This window comes from Mus pahari, chromosome 9 (assembly GCF_900095145.1).
Source record: "Mus pahari chromosome 9, PAHARI_EIJ_v1.1, whole genome shotgun sequence".
Lineage (NCBI taxonomy): Eukaryota > Metazoa > Chordata > Mammalia > Rodentia > Muridae > Mus > Mus pahari.
This window is the reverse complement of record NC_034598.1, coordinates 19,679,696-19,693,537: the sequence shown is the minus strand read 5'-3', so window position 1 is coordinate 19,693,537 and position 13,842 is coordinate 19,679,696. Positions and strand designations below refer to the sequence as shown.

The window sequence follows — 13,842 nt, the reverse complement described above, 5'->3', positions numbered from 1 at the left end:
AGACAGACAGACAGACAGACAGACAGACAGACAGAGACAGACAGACAGACAGACAGACAGACAGACAGACAGACAGACAGACAGACAGAAGTCAACCTCAGGTGTCACTCCTCATGGGAGTTCCACCTCAGTCTCTCATTGACCTGGAACTTCAAGTGCCCTAGACTAAATGGACCAGACAGTGAGCTTCCAGGAACCCACCTGTCTCCATCTCCCACGTGCTCATGCTGGGGTTGAGGAATGAATCACCAAGCCCAGCTTTTTATATGGTTCCTTAGGATGCAAACCTAGGTCTTCATACTTGGAAGGCAACCACTTTAGCAACCAAAGCCTTTCCCCAGATCTGTTTGTTTTTACCACAATCCAGACATATACTGTGTATCACTTCTACATAAAAATTCAAATCTAAGGAAAGCTACTATCTTAAATTATAAGATGGTTTGATTAATGGTTGTTTCTTTTCTTAGTTATATTTACTCTATACGCTAACAGGAAAGGCTGAGCTTGTATAACACAGCCTTAAAAGAACACCCTAATTACTAGTGTGGATTATCTAAACATCATCTGTTTTCTTGAACCATTTTTGCAATTAATTTGTCATTTGAGAATTTAAAGAACGATTATGGTATTTACATTTTCTCACTATAGATTTTTCAATATTCCATTTGCTGATCTTGCCTTAGAAACAATTTATTGCCCATCTTCTTTTGGCATCAAAGAAGGAATCCTCTTGCAATTACTCCCAAAAGTCTAATATCTGGAAAACAAACCAACAATGAAGATCTGAGTTCAGCATTGGGGTATCAGAATGTTCAGTAGAACACTGAGAAAAACTCACTTTTATAAAAAATATAATCAAAATCCACTTGATTTCTCAAATAAAAATCTTAAAGAATGCCTATAGAAAAGACAGATATGAGAGCCCTGCCCAGACTGTGTATTCAGCTTAGCTGACTGGACAAAAACTTAATTGAATTGAGTGTGGGACTTCAACCCTTAACACTTTCAGTGATGGCCAGGATGACTTTAAAAGTACCTAAGCATATTTTCAACAGTTTGATGTCATATCACACACTAGCTGGCCCAGAGTAAGCACTCATTAAGTTAGACATGACTGACTGGCTCAGTCCCACTCACTGAGTTTGGCAAGGAACATCTGGAAATACTTATTTTTTCAGCCTGTTGAACAAAGTCATTTAACAGTATCCTGATAGATCACAGATTTTTCTGCAAAAGACTAACATTACTTCTGGAGAAACTGATACCAAACTATTCTTTCCTATAGAAAGTGCTCCATTGTTACACCTATCCTAAGGTAATTGATGCCAGACCTTCAACTCTTATGGAACAAGTAAAATAGCCGTAATTATTAAAATGGGGTGTAGACATGATCAGAACCTATCATATGTGTTTATGGAAATAGCACGGTGTAGCTCATAGATTTGTACCATTGATAGGATTCATTACAAGGAGTTGTTTTAAGTATTTTCAAGAAATCAGTCAGCCAAGGTTGTCTATATAGTTATTTTCTTTGAGTATTTTTATTACATTTTTTATTCTCCATGTGCGTGTGCGTGTGTGCGTGTGTGTGTGTGTGTGTGTGTGTGTGTGTGTGTACCTATGTCTGTACGTGCCTATGTGTGTTTTCACCTGTGCATATGAGTACCACAGTGCATAAATACAGGATAACAGTCAACTTGTGAATCAGTTCCCTCTTTTCTAGGCACTGAACTCAACTCTACTCACTGGTCAGCAGCTGTTCCCCACTCATCCATCTCACAGACCTATGTTTTGTGTTTTAATTGATTGTCAGGGGGTACCTACATAGTAACAACAAACACAATAGTACATCATTCAAAACCAAGTTTGTGGTGGAAGCCAGTGGAACATTTTTTTGTTTTGTTTTATTTTGCTTTGTTTTAAAAATTAATTGTTCATTGGGTGCCTCTGTTTCTTAGCAGTATAAAAAAACAAAAAACTGGGATTATGTTCATGGCACAGATTAGGCATCTTTGTGTCGAGGATCTTGAGGGCCAATAGAAGTGAAGCCACTTACCCGCTGTAGCAACAAGAGACAGTGATGCAGAAACTGGAGAATTGTTAGATTCCTGGAATCTCTGCTGATTTCACAATGTAGGTGAACAATCATAGCCAAATTTTATTGCAATTTCACTGTCTTGAAGTGGTGGTATGTGTAAAACAAAGCAGTGGAACAGTCATATTAAAAGTTCAAGTGTGGGAGAATTTTCAGGGGCTGACTAGAGAACCACGTGAGTAAGGGGGTCATTTTCAAAGGATGTGCTATAGCATGCTTCTCTTCCATTCTGAAGTGTCTTCGTACAGATGAATACTACCGTTAACCTGCTCCAATTTAAAGGACCTAGTGCCATGGTTTACATGAGATAAAGTGAGGAGACTCCCACAAGCTATAGATATCTCTTTCCATGTGACAAGACATCAGACTGGCCATTTGCACCTCCCTTATACATTCCCATATCCGTCACCTTCTCAGTTTAGACAATTAAAGTAACATCTTTCAGGTGGAGGCTATGTAGTTATTTCTGTCTGAAAATTAGTAGTTTAAAAAGGTACACCTAGGTCGGGCAGTGGTGGCGCACGCCTTTAATCCCAGCACTTGGGAGGCAGAGGCAGGTAGATTTCTGAGTTCGAGGCCAGCCTGGTCTACAGAGTGAGTTCCAGGACGGCCAGGGCTACACAGAGAAACTCTGTCTCAGAAAAAAAAAAAAAAAAAAAAGAGAGAGAGAGAGAAAAGGTATAGCTAGACACATCATTGAACTAGCAATAGTAGCGAGAAATAAATGTAAATGTGCTTCAGTGCCCATCAATAGCGTTTTAAGTTTTACGTCAGCCATACAAGCCAAAAGTAGTGGCATAAGCCTTTAATTTCAGAACTTGAGAGGTTCAAGCAAGTAGCTCTGAGTTCAAGGCCAGCCTGATGTATTTATTGAATTCCAGGCCAGTCAAACCTACATAATGAGCCCTTGTCTCAAAAATACAAAACAAAACAAAACAAAACAAAACAAAACAAAACAAAACAAAAGTCAATTAATGAGAGTATATCCATTAAGAAACCACACTCAACAAAAATAAGTGCGCGCATCTTTTGACTTGGAAAATGAAAGGAATGTAACAGGTACTTAATGCCATGTGTAGAATATGATTCTGTTTTTCTTAATGTAAAATATAGAAATATATGTGCCCACTCATGCATCCTACATGCACCAAAATGTCTTCTCGTGATGTTTTTTTTTTTTTTTGATAATATTTCTTGAACCCAATAAAATCCTAAGAATTCAGAGAGAGCCTAATTCATCTAATCTGCTGTTCACTGACAGCAGTTAGCAATGAGACAAACCCAAGGGACAAACAGGGAGAAAGGCGTTTTTGGACTCTTGGGATCACAGGGGAAGGTTGAGAGATGCTTCTTGGCACCTCTGTCTTTGTAACTTGCAGCCCCAAATTTAGCTAATGAGACCCAAATAAGGATATTAAGAATCAGAATAAATTAAAATAATCTGAAATAAATATATATGATGACATTGAGTCGACTATAACAAATTTTGAGTGTTACGCTGGACGTTGTTGGAAAGTCTTGTATGGAAAGTCTGGAGAGATTTAAGCACACTCAAGCTGCTGCTTAGAGGTATCCTCTGTGATTGTGAGGAATTTAGTCAAAGGGCTGCCCTGAATCAGCAGCTCTTCCCTGAGGGCATGGTCCTCTCTTTTGGCTTTCCTATGGTAGACTGAGGGACAGTCTTGACCTGTGTTAAGTTGGCAGCCCCCTGGGATGCACCTTTTACTGGGTTCTTAGCTCTCCTCTCCACACCTCTGCAGGAAGGAGACATCAGTCCATGCAGCTGAAATCACCACATCTCTAAATCGATTATCTTTGAGGATACAGCTAAATGAAACAATCATTGATGAAATTTCTAATTATTCTTACCTAATTTGTGCTTTTAAGAGAATCCAAAAGGAGTAATACGAGATTAATTTCCTCTTTTTTATTCAATTTCCCTGTGGGCCATTACATTTGCATGCTTGAGTAAGACTTTAGAGTAATATATAGGATGTGGGGAGGTTTTCTTCCAAAGACTGATGGCTCTGTTACCCCAAGGAGTGAACTGGATTGCAGACTGTTGACTTAAAGGAAGTTTATTCACTGATCATCTAATCAGAAATCATTCAGGCAAGAGGACTCGCAAAGAGTATAGGGTTTTTTTTTTTTTCTTATTTTCTTTTAATGAAAATTGCTCCCTTTTTCCATTTTGCATAGAAAAAGCAGCCAGAGCGAAGGGTAAATTGAAGGTCATAGCTAATGGACACTGTATAACTGTTTAATGCTTTGTTTATACATTAATCTGGTGGATCTTAAGGCTCATTCCAGCTCTGTAAATTCTGCATTTGTTGTATTTGATCATGCTACGCTGCCAACTGTATGTACTACTGACCCAATTTTATCTGGGTGGTGACGATAAAACACACTCCCGTGGGGTAAGCTCCACCTCAGGTTATTTTGAAAGGGTGCAACATCAATCCAGAATGCTCACCTGGCTACTCACCTCATTACAGGCTTTAGGAAGAGTTAGCTTATCTCCCATGGGATTCCGACAGGAGTAGAATGGGACATTAGTGGTGTGTTTTCTTCCTCTGTCCCTATTACCCCTTATTCCCAGGCGACAGAAAAGGCACATGAAACCCACTGTCAATCAGAGCTATGAGGTCAGTAAATGATCATGCCTTAGTGCTTTGAGGACAGTAGAATGAGGATGCCTCGCCTCTACTAAAAAACTGTATAAACTCGATCAAAAAAGAAAAAAATACTATTTCACAGGCTTTAAAGGACCCAATGAGTCCAGTCTTTATTAAAGACAGTTTCGTATTTTCACTTGCTGAAGACAACTATTTTTTGTTGTGCTAAGTTTTATTTTCAGGTACTGATGACCTTAGTAGAATATTGTCCACTGAAGCTAATTACAAGGTGACAGTTACAGATCAAATAGTATTCTTGCTTAAAGTAGAAGAGCAAGACACTGGGGGAAACAGAAGTACGTGAAACTAGATGGACACAGCAGTTCAAAACTTTGTTCCGGGATTCTTTGAACCATCCCTTTGGCAGCTGCCCAGATCATGTTAATTGCCACTTTGTGTATACATTTCTATAGACTGACTCATCATTTTGGCTTAAAATATAGATGTTATAACAAGGTTGGGAATATTTAAATGGCCCTCCCTTTCAGGGTTGTCTTATGAAGCTAATAGTTTTGTTTTGTTTTTTACACAAGCTATTATTTTGCCTTTAACATATTTTTCTAGAATATTATTCTTATGTTTATAAAACAGGCCAGGCGAAGAATGCTACAACTGGGCCATGAAACAACATTAAAAGCATCTTCAATCCCCTGCTCCTGCAGATAAGAGTAATTTTGGACTGAAGAACTAAAATGTTTGGCTTATGATATAGCAGGATACACGGGATACCGTGACTTCTAAATCAAGAGAGAAGACCTCTCGCGGGATTCATTTCCCCTTTCCTAGTCTGTCCTATTTTTATTCCTATAATGGAATTTTGGCTTTAGGGATGCATAGATTCATCACTAGACTCAGAATCTGAAGAGAAAAAAAAAAAAAAAACCTTGTAACTAGGCATGGTGGTTCACAAGTTCAAGGCCAACCTAAACTTTAACATGAGTCCCATGTCAGTCTAGGTTAGGCCATGTCTTTTTAAAATGCTAAGTAAAACAGTCTTAGAACGTTTTCTACTGATCCCTCTCTGAGTGGCCAGAATTTGAGTTTGACTTATGTGGTATGCAAGTGTAGACGCTGTCCCACAGGTCACACAGGTCTCCGTCACATGGTAAGCTCCATCCACTCCCCTGTCAACTGCCGGTCTTTGTACATTTGTCTATGAGGTTCAGATTGAGCTGTGCCCTTTCTGACTCCTTCAGCTACTTCCTAGTTGCATATTTAAGGACCAGCACAGCTAGCCATCTTGTAAATAATTTGTACTGAAATACATTTAATTCTGCGTGCTGAGAGATAATCAAAACCGTTCTTTCTTATTCACACTTATCATAAACCCAGCTGCCTTCCACATCACATAAATTACAAAGAACAAACGTGTAGATGCTCAATACAGTTGAGTTTTATTTAGTTCATTTAGGTTGTTTAACTGGCACTTCAAAGTGTGCCTCCACATGTTCTAATCCCCTAATTTGAATGCATCAGTTCCTGGGCTTCTGGAAGTTAGGCTGGACTTCTTCACTACATCCTGATTTCTTCCGTCTCTAGGATGAAGCTGTCAGTGTCTTACCCAGATATGACCTTAGGTCACAAATTAGTTTTTAATGTTTCTCCTCAACGGAGTATTTTATACTTCTGCTCAATAGTCTTTACTTTGGGGATGAAATGTATAGATGATATGTCCTAACAACAAATGACCAATTGCTACTTGCACTGGCCAGGATTAACCAAATCTGAAGGTAACTTTCCATTCCATCTGGATAATGTAACCTTCCTTTTATGAAACTAACATACTCCAAGAATTGAACATTTACAACATTGTCTGGAATGAATGAATGCAATGTTTTCAGTTCTCAGTGTTCCCTTTCATTAGATATATCAATCATACTTGTGAGATTTGAAACAAAACCTGAACCTGGCTCTAAATGGATAGAGAATAAGAGGGAGGCTGACCTAGGGTGCCCCGTGCCCAGCATCCTCGTCTTTCAGGCTCCACATTCTTCAGCAGCCTGGTACTAGAGGCGATGAAAGGGCTGACAAGGTTTACCCCTGTAAGAAGGGGTACCTTGAAAGTTTAAGGAGCACCAAGAACACTTAAAACGCATCTGTGTTCAAAATAGGGAAACCAGCCTTTCAGCCGACTTCGGGTGCCAGGCTCAGGTGTGATAGCCACTGTGCCTGCCACCTCTCTCCTTACGTCCATGAGATCAGACCCTGCCCTAGGTACCTTCCACTGTGGGCATGGGGCCAGCTTCACCTCCTCACTTCTCTCTCCCTCCCTAATTCTTCTTTAACTCAACTCTGAGCTCAGAGGAAGCATCCTGTGATTCCTAATGCTGCACTGTACAGCCTGTACAAGATTCCCTAAGAACTTGTCTCACGTTTACCTTGGCATTGACATACCAGACTGGGCTTTTTTTTTTCTGCTCAAATATTTGCCTCCTAATGCTCTTTAAAGGCTGTGAGGAAAATGACTTGTTGTCTCAGCATGCTTGTAACCCAGTGTCATTCATTGTCACTACTACTGCATAGCAAATAATGTGCAGTAAATGCAAGTCTGAACCAAAACCAAGGTGTGCATTCACAGGTGTAGGAATTGAAAATTATCAGCCAGGTGTATGTTTAACTTTATTTGAATTATCATATATGTCTCGAAGATTTAAGCGTTTCTCCAGAAATAAACTATACTCAAAAGTCTGATCATGTCTCAAGAGTCATTTCATGTTTGAGACTGGGATGATGTCTCAGAGGGTAAGAATACTCGATGTACAAGTATGAAGAGCTGAGTGCAAATCTTACCTCTCCCACAAAAAGACTGGTTGCGACTCCATATTTCTATGACCCCAGTGCCGTGGCGAGGCAGAGACTAGAGAATCTCTGGGCTTTCTGACCTTCAGCCCAGCTCAGGGTTCAGCGGAAGATCACGTTTCAAAGGCAGTAAGGCAAAAAGAGTAATGTGGAAAGGCAAAGATGTTCCCCAGGGTCTCTGCATTTGCACTTAAGGATACATGCACTAGCAGCATAATCATAAACCATACACAACCCACATTTAAAATTTTTTTTAAAAAAACTTTTTAAAAGTATTTTTGAGATAAACCATCTAGCAATATATTTGCAACTCATGCCTTTGAACTTTACATAACATAATTTTATATTCTTAAGCATAGTTAAGTAAGACAGGCAGTGAGTCAGTGCCTTAAAAAAAAATAGATAAAATTTAGTGTGAAAATACACATACGGAAGTCTAGTAATTGGAGGCAGGATTTGGAAAAGGACAGAAGTTCTTGGGTAAAGAATGTTTGAAATCTATCTCCTATCCAAATAGATTTTTAAAGATAATGCAAATATCTAAAATTCCATGCAATCTCAATTAAAATATTGAAAAGCTGTATGAGGAGGCATCAGAGCGTGGACACTACATAGCACCTGGACCTTCCAAACTATGCTATGTAGAACATATTTTGCACGTACTGATTTAAGTCAGCCGTGAGTTTCACGAGGAAAAAAGAAGTCAAAGCTTAAAACCAGTAGCCAGAAAAAAAAAAAATGTCATAGTATGTTATCCAGAGTCCACTCTTACAGGGATAGAGTCCCAGAGGTGTGACCTTTACAAAGTCTGCCACTTAGAACCTTGGAAAATAGTTCACCTGATCCATAACTACTGCTTCTTTTTTTCCATAGTGGGATCGGGCGGAACTGGCCCTGGGCCTCTGGAGGCAGCAGCATTCTGGCGGAATTTGGAACGCTGCATTTGGAGTTTATGCACTTGTCCCACTTATCAGGAGACCCAGTCTTTGCAGAAAAGGTGAGTCTTAGAAACACTTGTGCTGAGCGTGGGAAAGGAAACAATGTTTGTGTGTCAGTGAGACACTTTGTAACATGCCTTATTTCACCTGACCAGATTGTCAACCTAGTCTTTCCTTGACACTGTGTAACTCTGATACTGTGTAACTCTCGGTGAGAGGGCCCACCTTCCCCCTTGTGGCTTGCTGTACATTAAAGAAGTTGCTTACCTGTGTGGAAAAACAATTTGGGGGTGGGGCTCAAGACAGGGTTTCTCTGTATAGCCCTGGCTGTCCTAGAACTCACTTTGTAGACCAGGCTGGCCTCGAACTCAGAAATCTGCCTGCCTCTGCCTCCGGAGTGCTGGGATCCATCTAAAAATATGTACCCCAGTATACACTGTATGAAACACACATGTGAAAGGTTACAGTTTTATATAAATATGAAGTGGCATCTGAATAGATTTGTTTTCAAGATGCAAACCCATCTATTACAATATTACCACACCACTCAGCTTTTAGCTTTTACCTCTTCTAAGCAAAATTCCTTGACAGAGTTCTATTTCACTTCTTTGAAATTCCCCTCAAGCACATCAGCCTTTCCAGACCTCCTGACTACCACAGAGCAGCCTGGCCACCCACCTCACCTCACCACCTGTCCTGTCCACCGTGTCCTCAGAGAACACACACTTCCACAGCACAAAGATTCCTTAGGGAGTGTCTCAGAACAGAACCTTATTTCTAACATTGTGGTCACAGATCTGTCTGCAGTTAGGGGTTAGAAAAGGTAGATTTCAGTCCTGGGACTCTTGGCATATAAATGCTCCCAAAACCTCGTTTGTGCCTCTGCACAAGGGGCTGGGGAAGGGACAGGGACAGCGAAGACTCCGCCTTCCTTAGTATCCCCCTTCTCCCTATACCCTTGCACTGAGTGGGTGGAGTTCAATGAGGGGATTTGCATAATTCCTTTTCTTTTATTTTTCCCATACCATTTGTCTTCTCTCTTGATTTACTATTTATATTTATATTTTTTCCATATCATCATATTCAAAGGCACAATTCCAAAAATGTAGTTATTGTTTATAGAAACTGGAGGTCTCAATTTGTGAACTGGGGTTGTAAATACCTTTGACTATATGCACTTATTCCTATTACTTTTCTCATATCTGAAATTTTTTTCTACCCTGGAGAGAGAGAGAGAGAGAGAGAGAGAGAATGGCATGTGAACTTTTTCTTAGATTTTTCACATTAACATTCCTTTTCCTTTATAGGTAATGAATATTCGAACAGTGTTGAACAAACTGGACAAACCAGAAGGCCTTTATCCTAACTATCTGAACCCCAGTAGTGGACAGTGGGGTCAACGTAAGTCCAACCCTGAGCATTCACTCTTGTGTGGGGACAGAGGGAGGGCAAGTGCAGTTCCTGTTAAGGAATGTTGAGAAGCAGGGATGGATTGTAACCAGCCTTACAACGCGCGCTGCTGGGGAAGCACACAGCTTGTTTTCCGCAGGTCGCTGGGCTCTGTTGGCCTTGTTAGAAGCATATTTGAAACCATTAGTCGGAAAGGAAGAGCTGACAAGTGTGGTGAGGACTTCTGCTTACAGCAGCTTGCCTGTGTGCTTAGAAGGAAAGTGGGTTCCTCTGTGCACATGACAATGATACTTCCTCCCAGGGCAGTAGCTAGGCTGCATTTCTGACACTCTTGACTTTGGCTTGGGGAATTAGAAGCTCAGACAGAGATCTTTCTCTTCAAAATTTTAAGCTACCAGATAAAGATTTCCTGTGAGTGACTTACCTTTAGAACAGAAATAAGTGTCAAACACATCTTCTGATGCCAGAAATCCCCCACTTCAGGTCACTTCCAACAGAGGTATAAAGACATGGAATTTGTAAAAAGGAATGTTCTCAAGCCAATTTGGAAAGGCCACGTGGTATGTTAGTATCAATTGAAAGCAACTGAGGTGCCATGCTATGTCTAAGGCGTTACATTTGTACCCCAATTTTGGCTTTTTTTTTCTTCATGTTAAATAACATATACTTAGATAATTATACCTCACTGTTCTTTTAGAAGTACTTCTTTTAATGAACATGTTAGTGGTGGCAGGGGAGACATGCTAACCCCCATGTCTCCTGTTGGTAGCTGAGCCCACATCTAGAGGCCTTAGACCCATAAAGAAAACTCGAAATCAGTGTGGTCTACAGATTGCTATGAGTCCTGGACGGACACCTTTCATGGGTCCACAAGGTCAAAAGGTTATAAATACTGAGACAACTTGCCTTTTCCCTGTGCGTATTTGCACTTATATCAAGGGGACATGGTGAGTAAATCTGGTTGGCTGTATAAGAACCAAAGCAAACACCAAACAGTATTAATCGTCACTGTCCTTTCTACCACAGTTTAAAATAGACCAGTGTCACTTCTGCATGTTCTCATGAAGCCGAGGAATGAGTTTGATTCTAGTGAACACCCACCTGTGCGCATGAATGGCAAGGTGATCACATGAGTGACTTAGTGTAACAAAACACTTACAGAAGCAGCTTAGTGAAGGAAGGCTACATTCCGGCTCACCGTTCCCTGGGGTAATCTATCATGGTGGCAGTAGCTTGAGGCACCCTTCGGAGTAGAGAGATGTTCAGCTTGCTTTGTTCTTTTCATTCAGTGTGGAGCCCTATCACACTGGATGGTACCACTCAGGCTTAGAACGGGTCTTCCCACTCCAGTTAGCTCCCATTAGAATCTCCCTTGCAGACATTCTGAGAGGGTTGTCTCCTACTCACCTCTAGATTGCCCGAGTTCACCATCAATTCCAGCCATCACAGTAATGCCAACTGTATGAGGAAAGGAAAGTACAGAGAAGCATTTCTGATACAAGTTAAAACCTAACGGTTGGGTGAGAGAAATCGTGTGTTTCAAGATTATGTTATTACCGATATTATTGCTGGCTCTGGGATGATTGTGATTGTCCTGTCATGAGTCACCATGTTTACTCCAAAGTACAACTAAAAACAGCTGTTTATTCAGACCTGGTTAGAGTTGGTGCTTGAAGATCAAAAACTGCTGTTTGTAACCGTGGTGGTAAAATTTGAGTTTCTAAATAAAAATTAGAATTTTAGAAACCTTGTCTATCTTGTCATGAACTTCACTTCATTAGTTTCCTGATGGTATTGGTGGTGACTTTTTAAAAAGTGGTTTTGCTTTTATTAGGTACTGGAAAGCATCGACATGGTATATCTGCAAACTAAGGGAAAAAACACAATAGTTTCCAAACAAGCAGTACCTGCATAACCAAAAGATCCAGTGATAACAAAAATATACTCAGTTGATTTTAATGTAACAGGGTATAAAAGGTCATGGAGGGGCTCTGGAGATGGCCCCACGGTGAAGAGAACTTGCTCCTCTTACAGAGGGCCCAGGTTGAGTTCCCAGCACCCTTCTGATGGCTCACACTGCCTAAAATTCCAGTTCTGAGGGATCATACATTCTCTTCGGCCCAATGGAAACACTGAGCATGCACATAACATGCACACATACATGCAAGCACTCACACGTACACATAAAACACAGTTTATTGGTATGATTTGTATCCTTGCATTGTAGAACTTTAACCTTTTAAATGCCACTTGTTAAGTTTTTGTTATATATAACTGCATGTGTATGATGGGGCTATATTCCTGTGCATGCATATAGTGGGGGGGGGGGGCAAGTATTAACCTGAAGTCCTCAGGTAGCATCCACCTTATTTTTAGAGGTAAGATTTCTCACTGGCCAGGAATGTTCTTGTCTCTGCCTTCCCAGTTACGGATATTACCAGCACATGGCATGATGCCCACTTTTTCTTAACATGCGTTCCGAGAGATCCAACGCAGGTCCCCATACTTATATAATAAGCACTTTACCAGCTGAGGCCCACCTCCAGTCCCTGAATGGGCAATTAAGATGTGCTTCCTTTTTCCAGCTGTAAAACTGTATGAGACACTTCTCTTTGTATACTTTAGCCAAAGCAAAGTATACTCATGGATCAGAATTGGATCAGACACGAGGACCTAGCCAGGAAAGCAAACATTAAGGAGGTTGGGGGTGGGAGTAAAATAGTGTGAGTCTTCCCACTGATACGCTTAATTTCTGAAATGACATTTTTAAGAAAAATATCATTTGTTGTTGTAACTATTACTTTCAATGAATTAACAAAAATCTTACTGAATTCTGCTTTAGTTTCTAATGTTACTAGATCCTACTCAAAGTAGCACTGTCTTAAGGTACTTGTTGCCCTTTAAGAGTGTGAGGGGCACTGAGACTAACCTGACATGTGTGAGGCCCACCAGCATATTGCATACAAGACTGTTAGATATATAATTTACCGAAAGGGTGCCGGGTACAAAAGTTCTCTCAGATGTTTCAAAAGTCGGAGAAGAGTCTCTATGATCTCTGGCTTCCTTGCTTTAATTTAGGATTTAGAGGTCACTCAGGAGGACACTCAGGGGGGTTACAGCAGAGCGTTCCGACTTCACCTGCTCAGTCGCCCATACACTATGGGTTTGGCTCTGTTTTCCAGGACAAAGAGTCTTTTCTGTTGGTACTGCTTATCATCCAGCTCTCTGGTGGAAAGCAAACAGAACTGCTGAGTCTCATGCCTGCCCTCTCCCATCCTCCATCCTGTGTTCCAGCCAGAAGGAAGAAAGGCTTCTATTTTTATTTCTCAACTGTGGCCTACTTGGCCATACCTATGGCGGGGGGTGGGGGGGTCCTTATGCTGTTTCCTCAACTCTTTTATCTAACTTCTCCACTAAGTTCCAGATCACATACCTGTTCTTCCAGGAGCCAACTCTCCTTGAAGGATCTGGTTGGATGTGTTAACTACACCCGTACTTCTTTCTCTCCGGATGAACATTGTGGGTTATTTCTACCCACAGTCCCCTTCCTGATACTCCTACACATCCTTCTTCCTCAGTATTCAAAGCTTTAAAGGTTGGTAAACGTGCCATGGGCGTGTTTGCTAACCCGGAACACAGTACTTTGTACTAACTCAATGACTGTTTACTTGAATGGTTTTTGTACTGGGGTGTGTTATATCTGACCTTTCATTCTCTCAGCAATAGTTCTATTTACCCTTCTGTAAAAGTGGTCGTTGCTGCTTCTTAGCTTGAGCTAAAGAGCATCCTAGCCTAGCCATGGGAGAAAAATTGGCTTTGTGATCATTGCTGCTAGACTTGCTCTGCCTGTGTGTGTGTGTGATCATTGCTGCTAGACTTGCGCTGCGTGTGTGTGTGTGTGTGTGTGTGTGTGTGTGTGTGTGTG

The 13,842-nt window shown here is 40.8% G+C and overlaps 1 protein-coding gene across 2 annotated transcripts in view; it reads left to right on the top strand.

Moving 5' to 3' along the window:
• Man1a1 (mannosidase alpha class 1A member 1) overlaps positions 1 to 13,842 on the top strand; it is a 171,184-nt gene that overhangs the window by 133,496 nt on the left and 23,846 nt on the right. For both annotated transcript variants that reach the window (XM_029542453.1, XM_021204538.1), the window contains exons 7-8: positions 8,443 to 8,566; positions 9,815 to 9,908. In XM_029542453.1, coding sequence (XP_029398313.1) covers positions 8,443 to 8,566; positions 9,815 to 9,908 — 218 coding nt within the window. The remainder of the gene's footprint in view (positions 1 to 8,442; positions 8,567 to 9,814; positions 9,909 to 13,842) is intronic.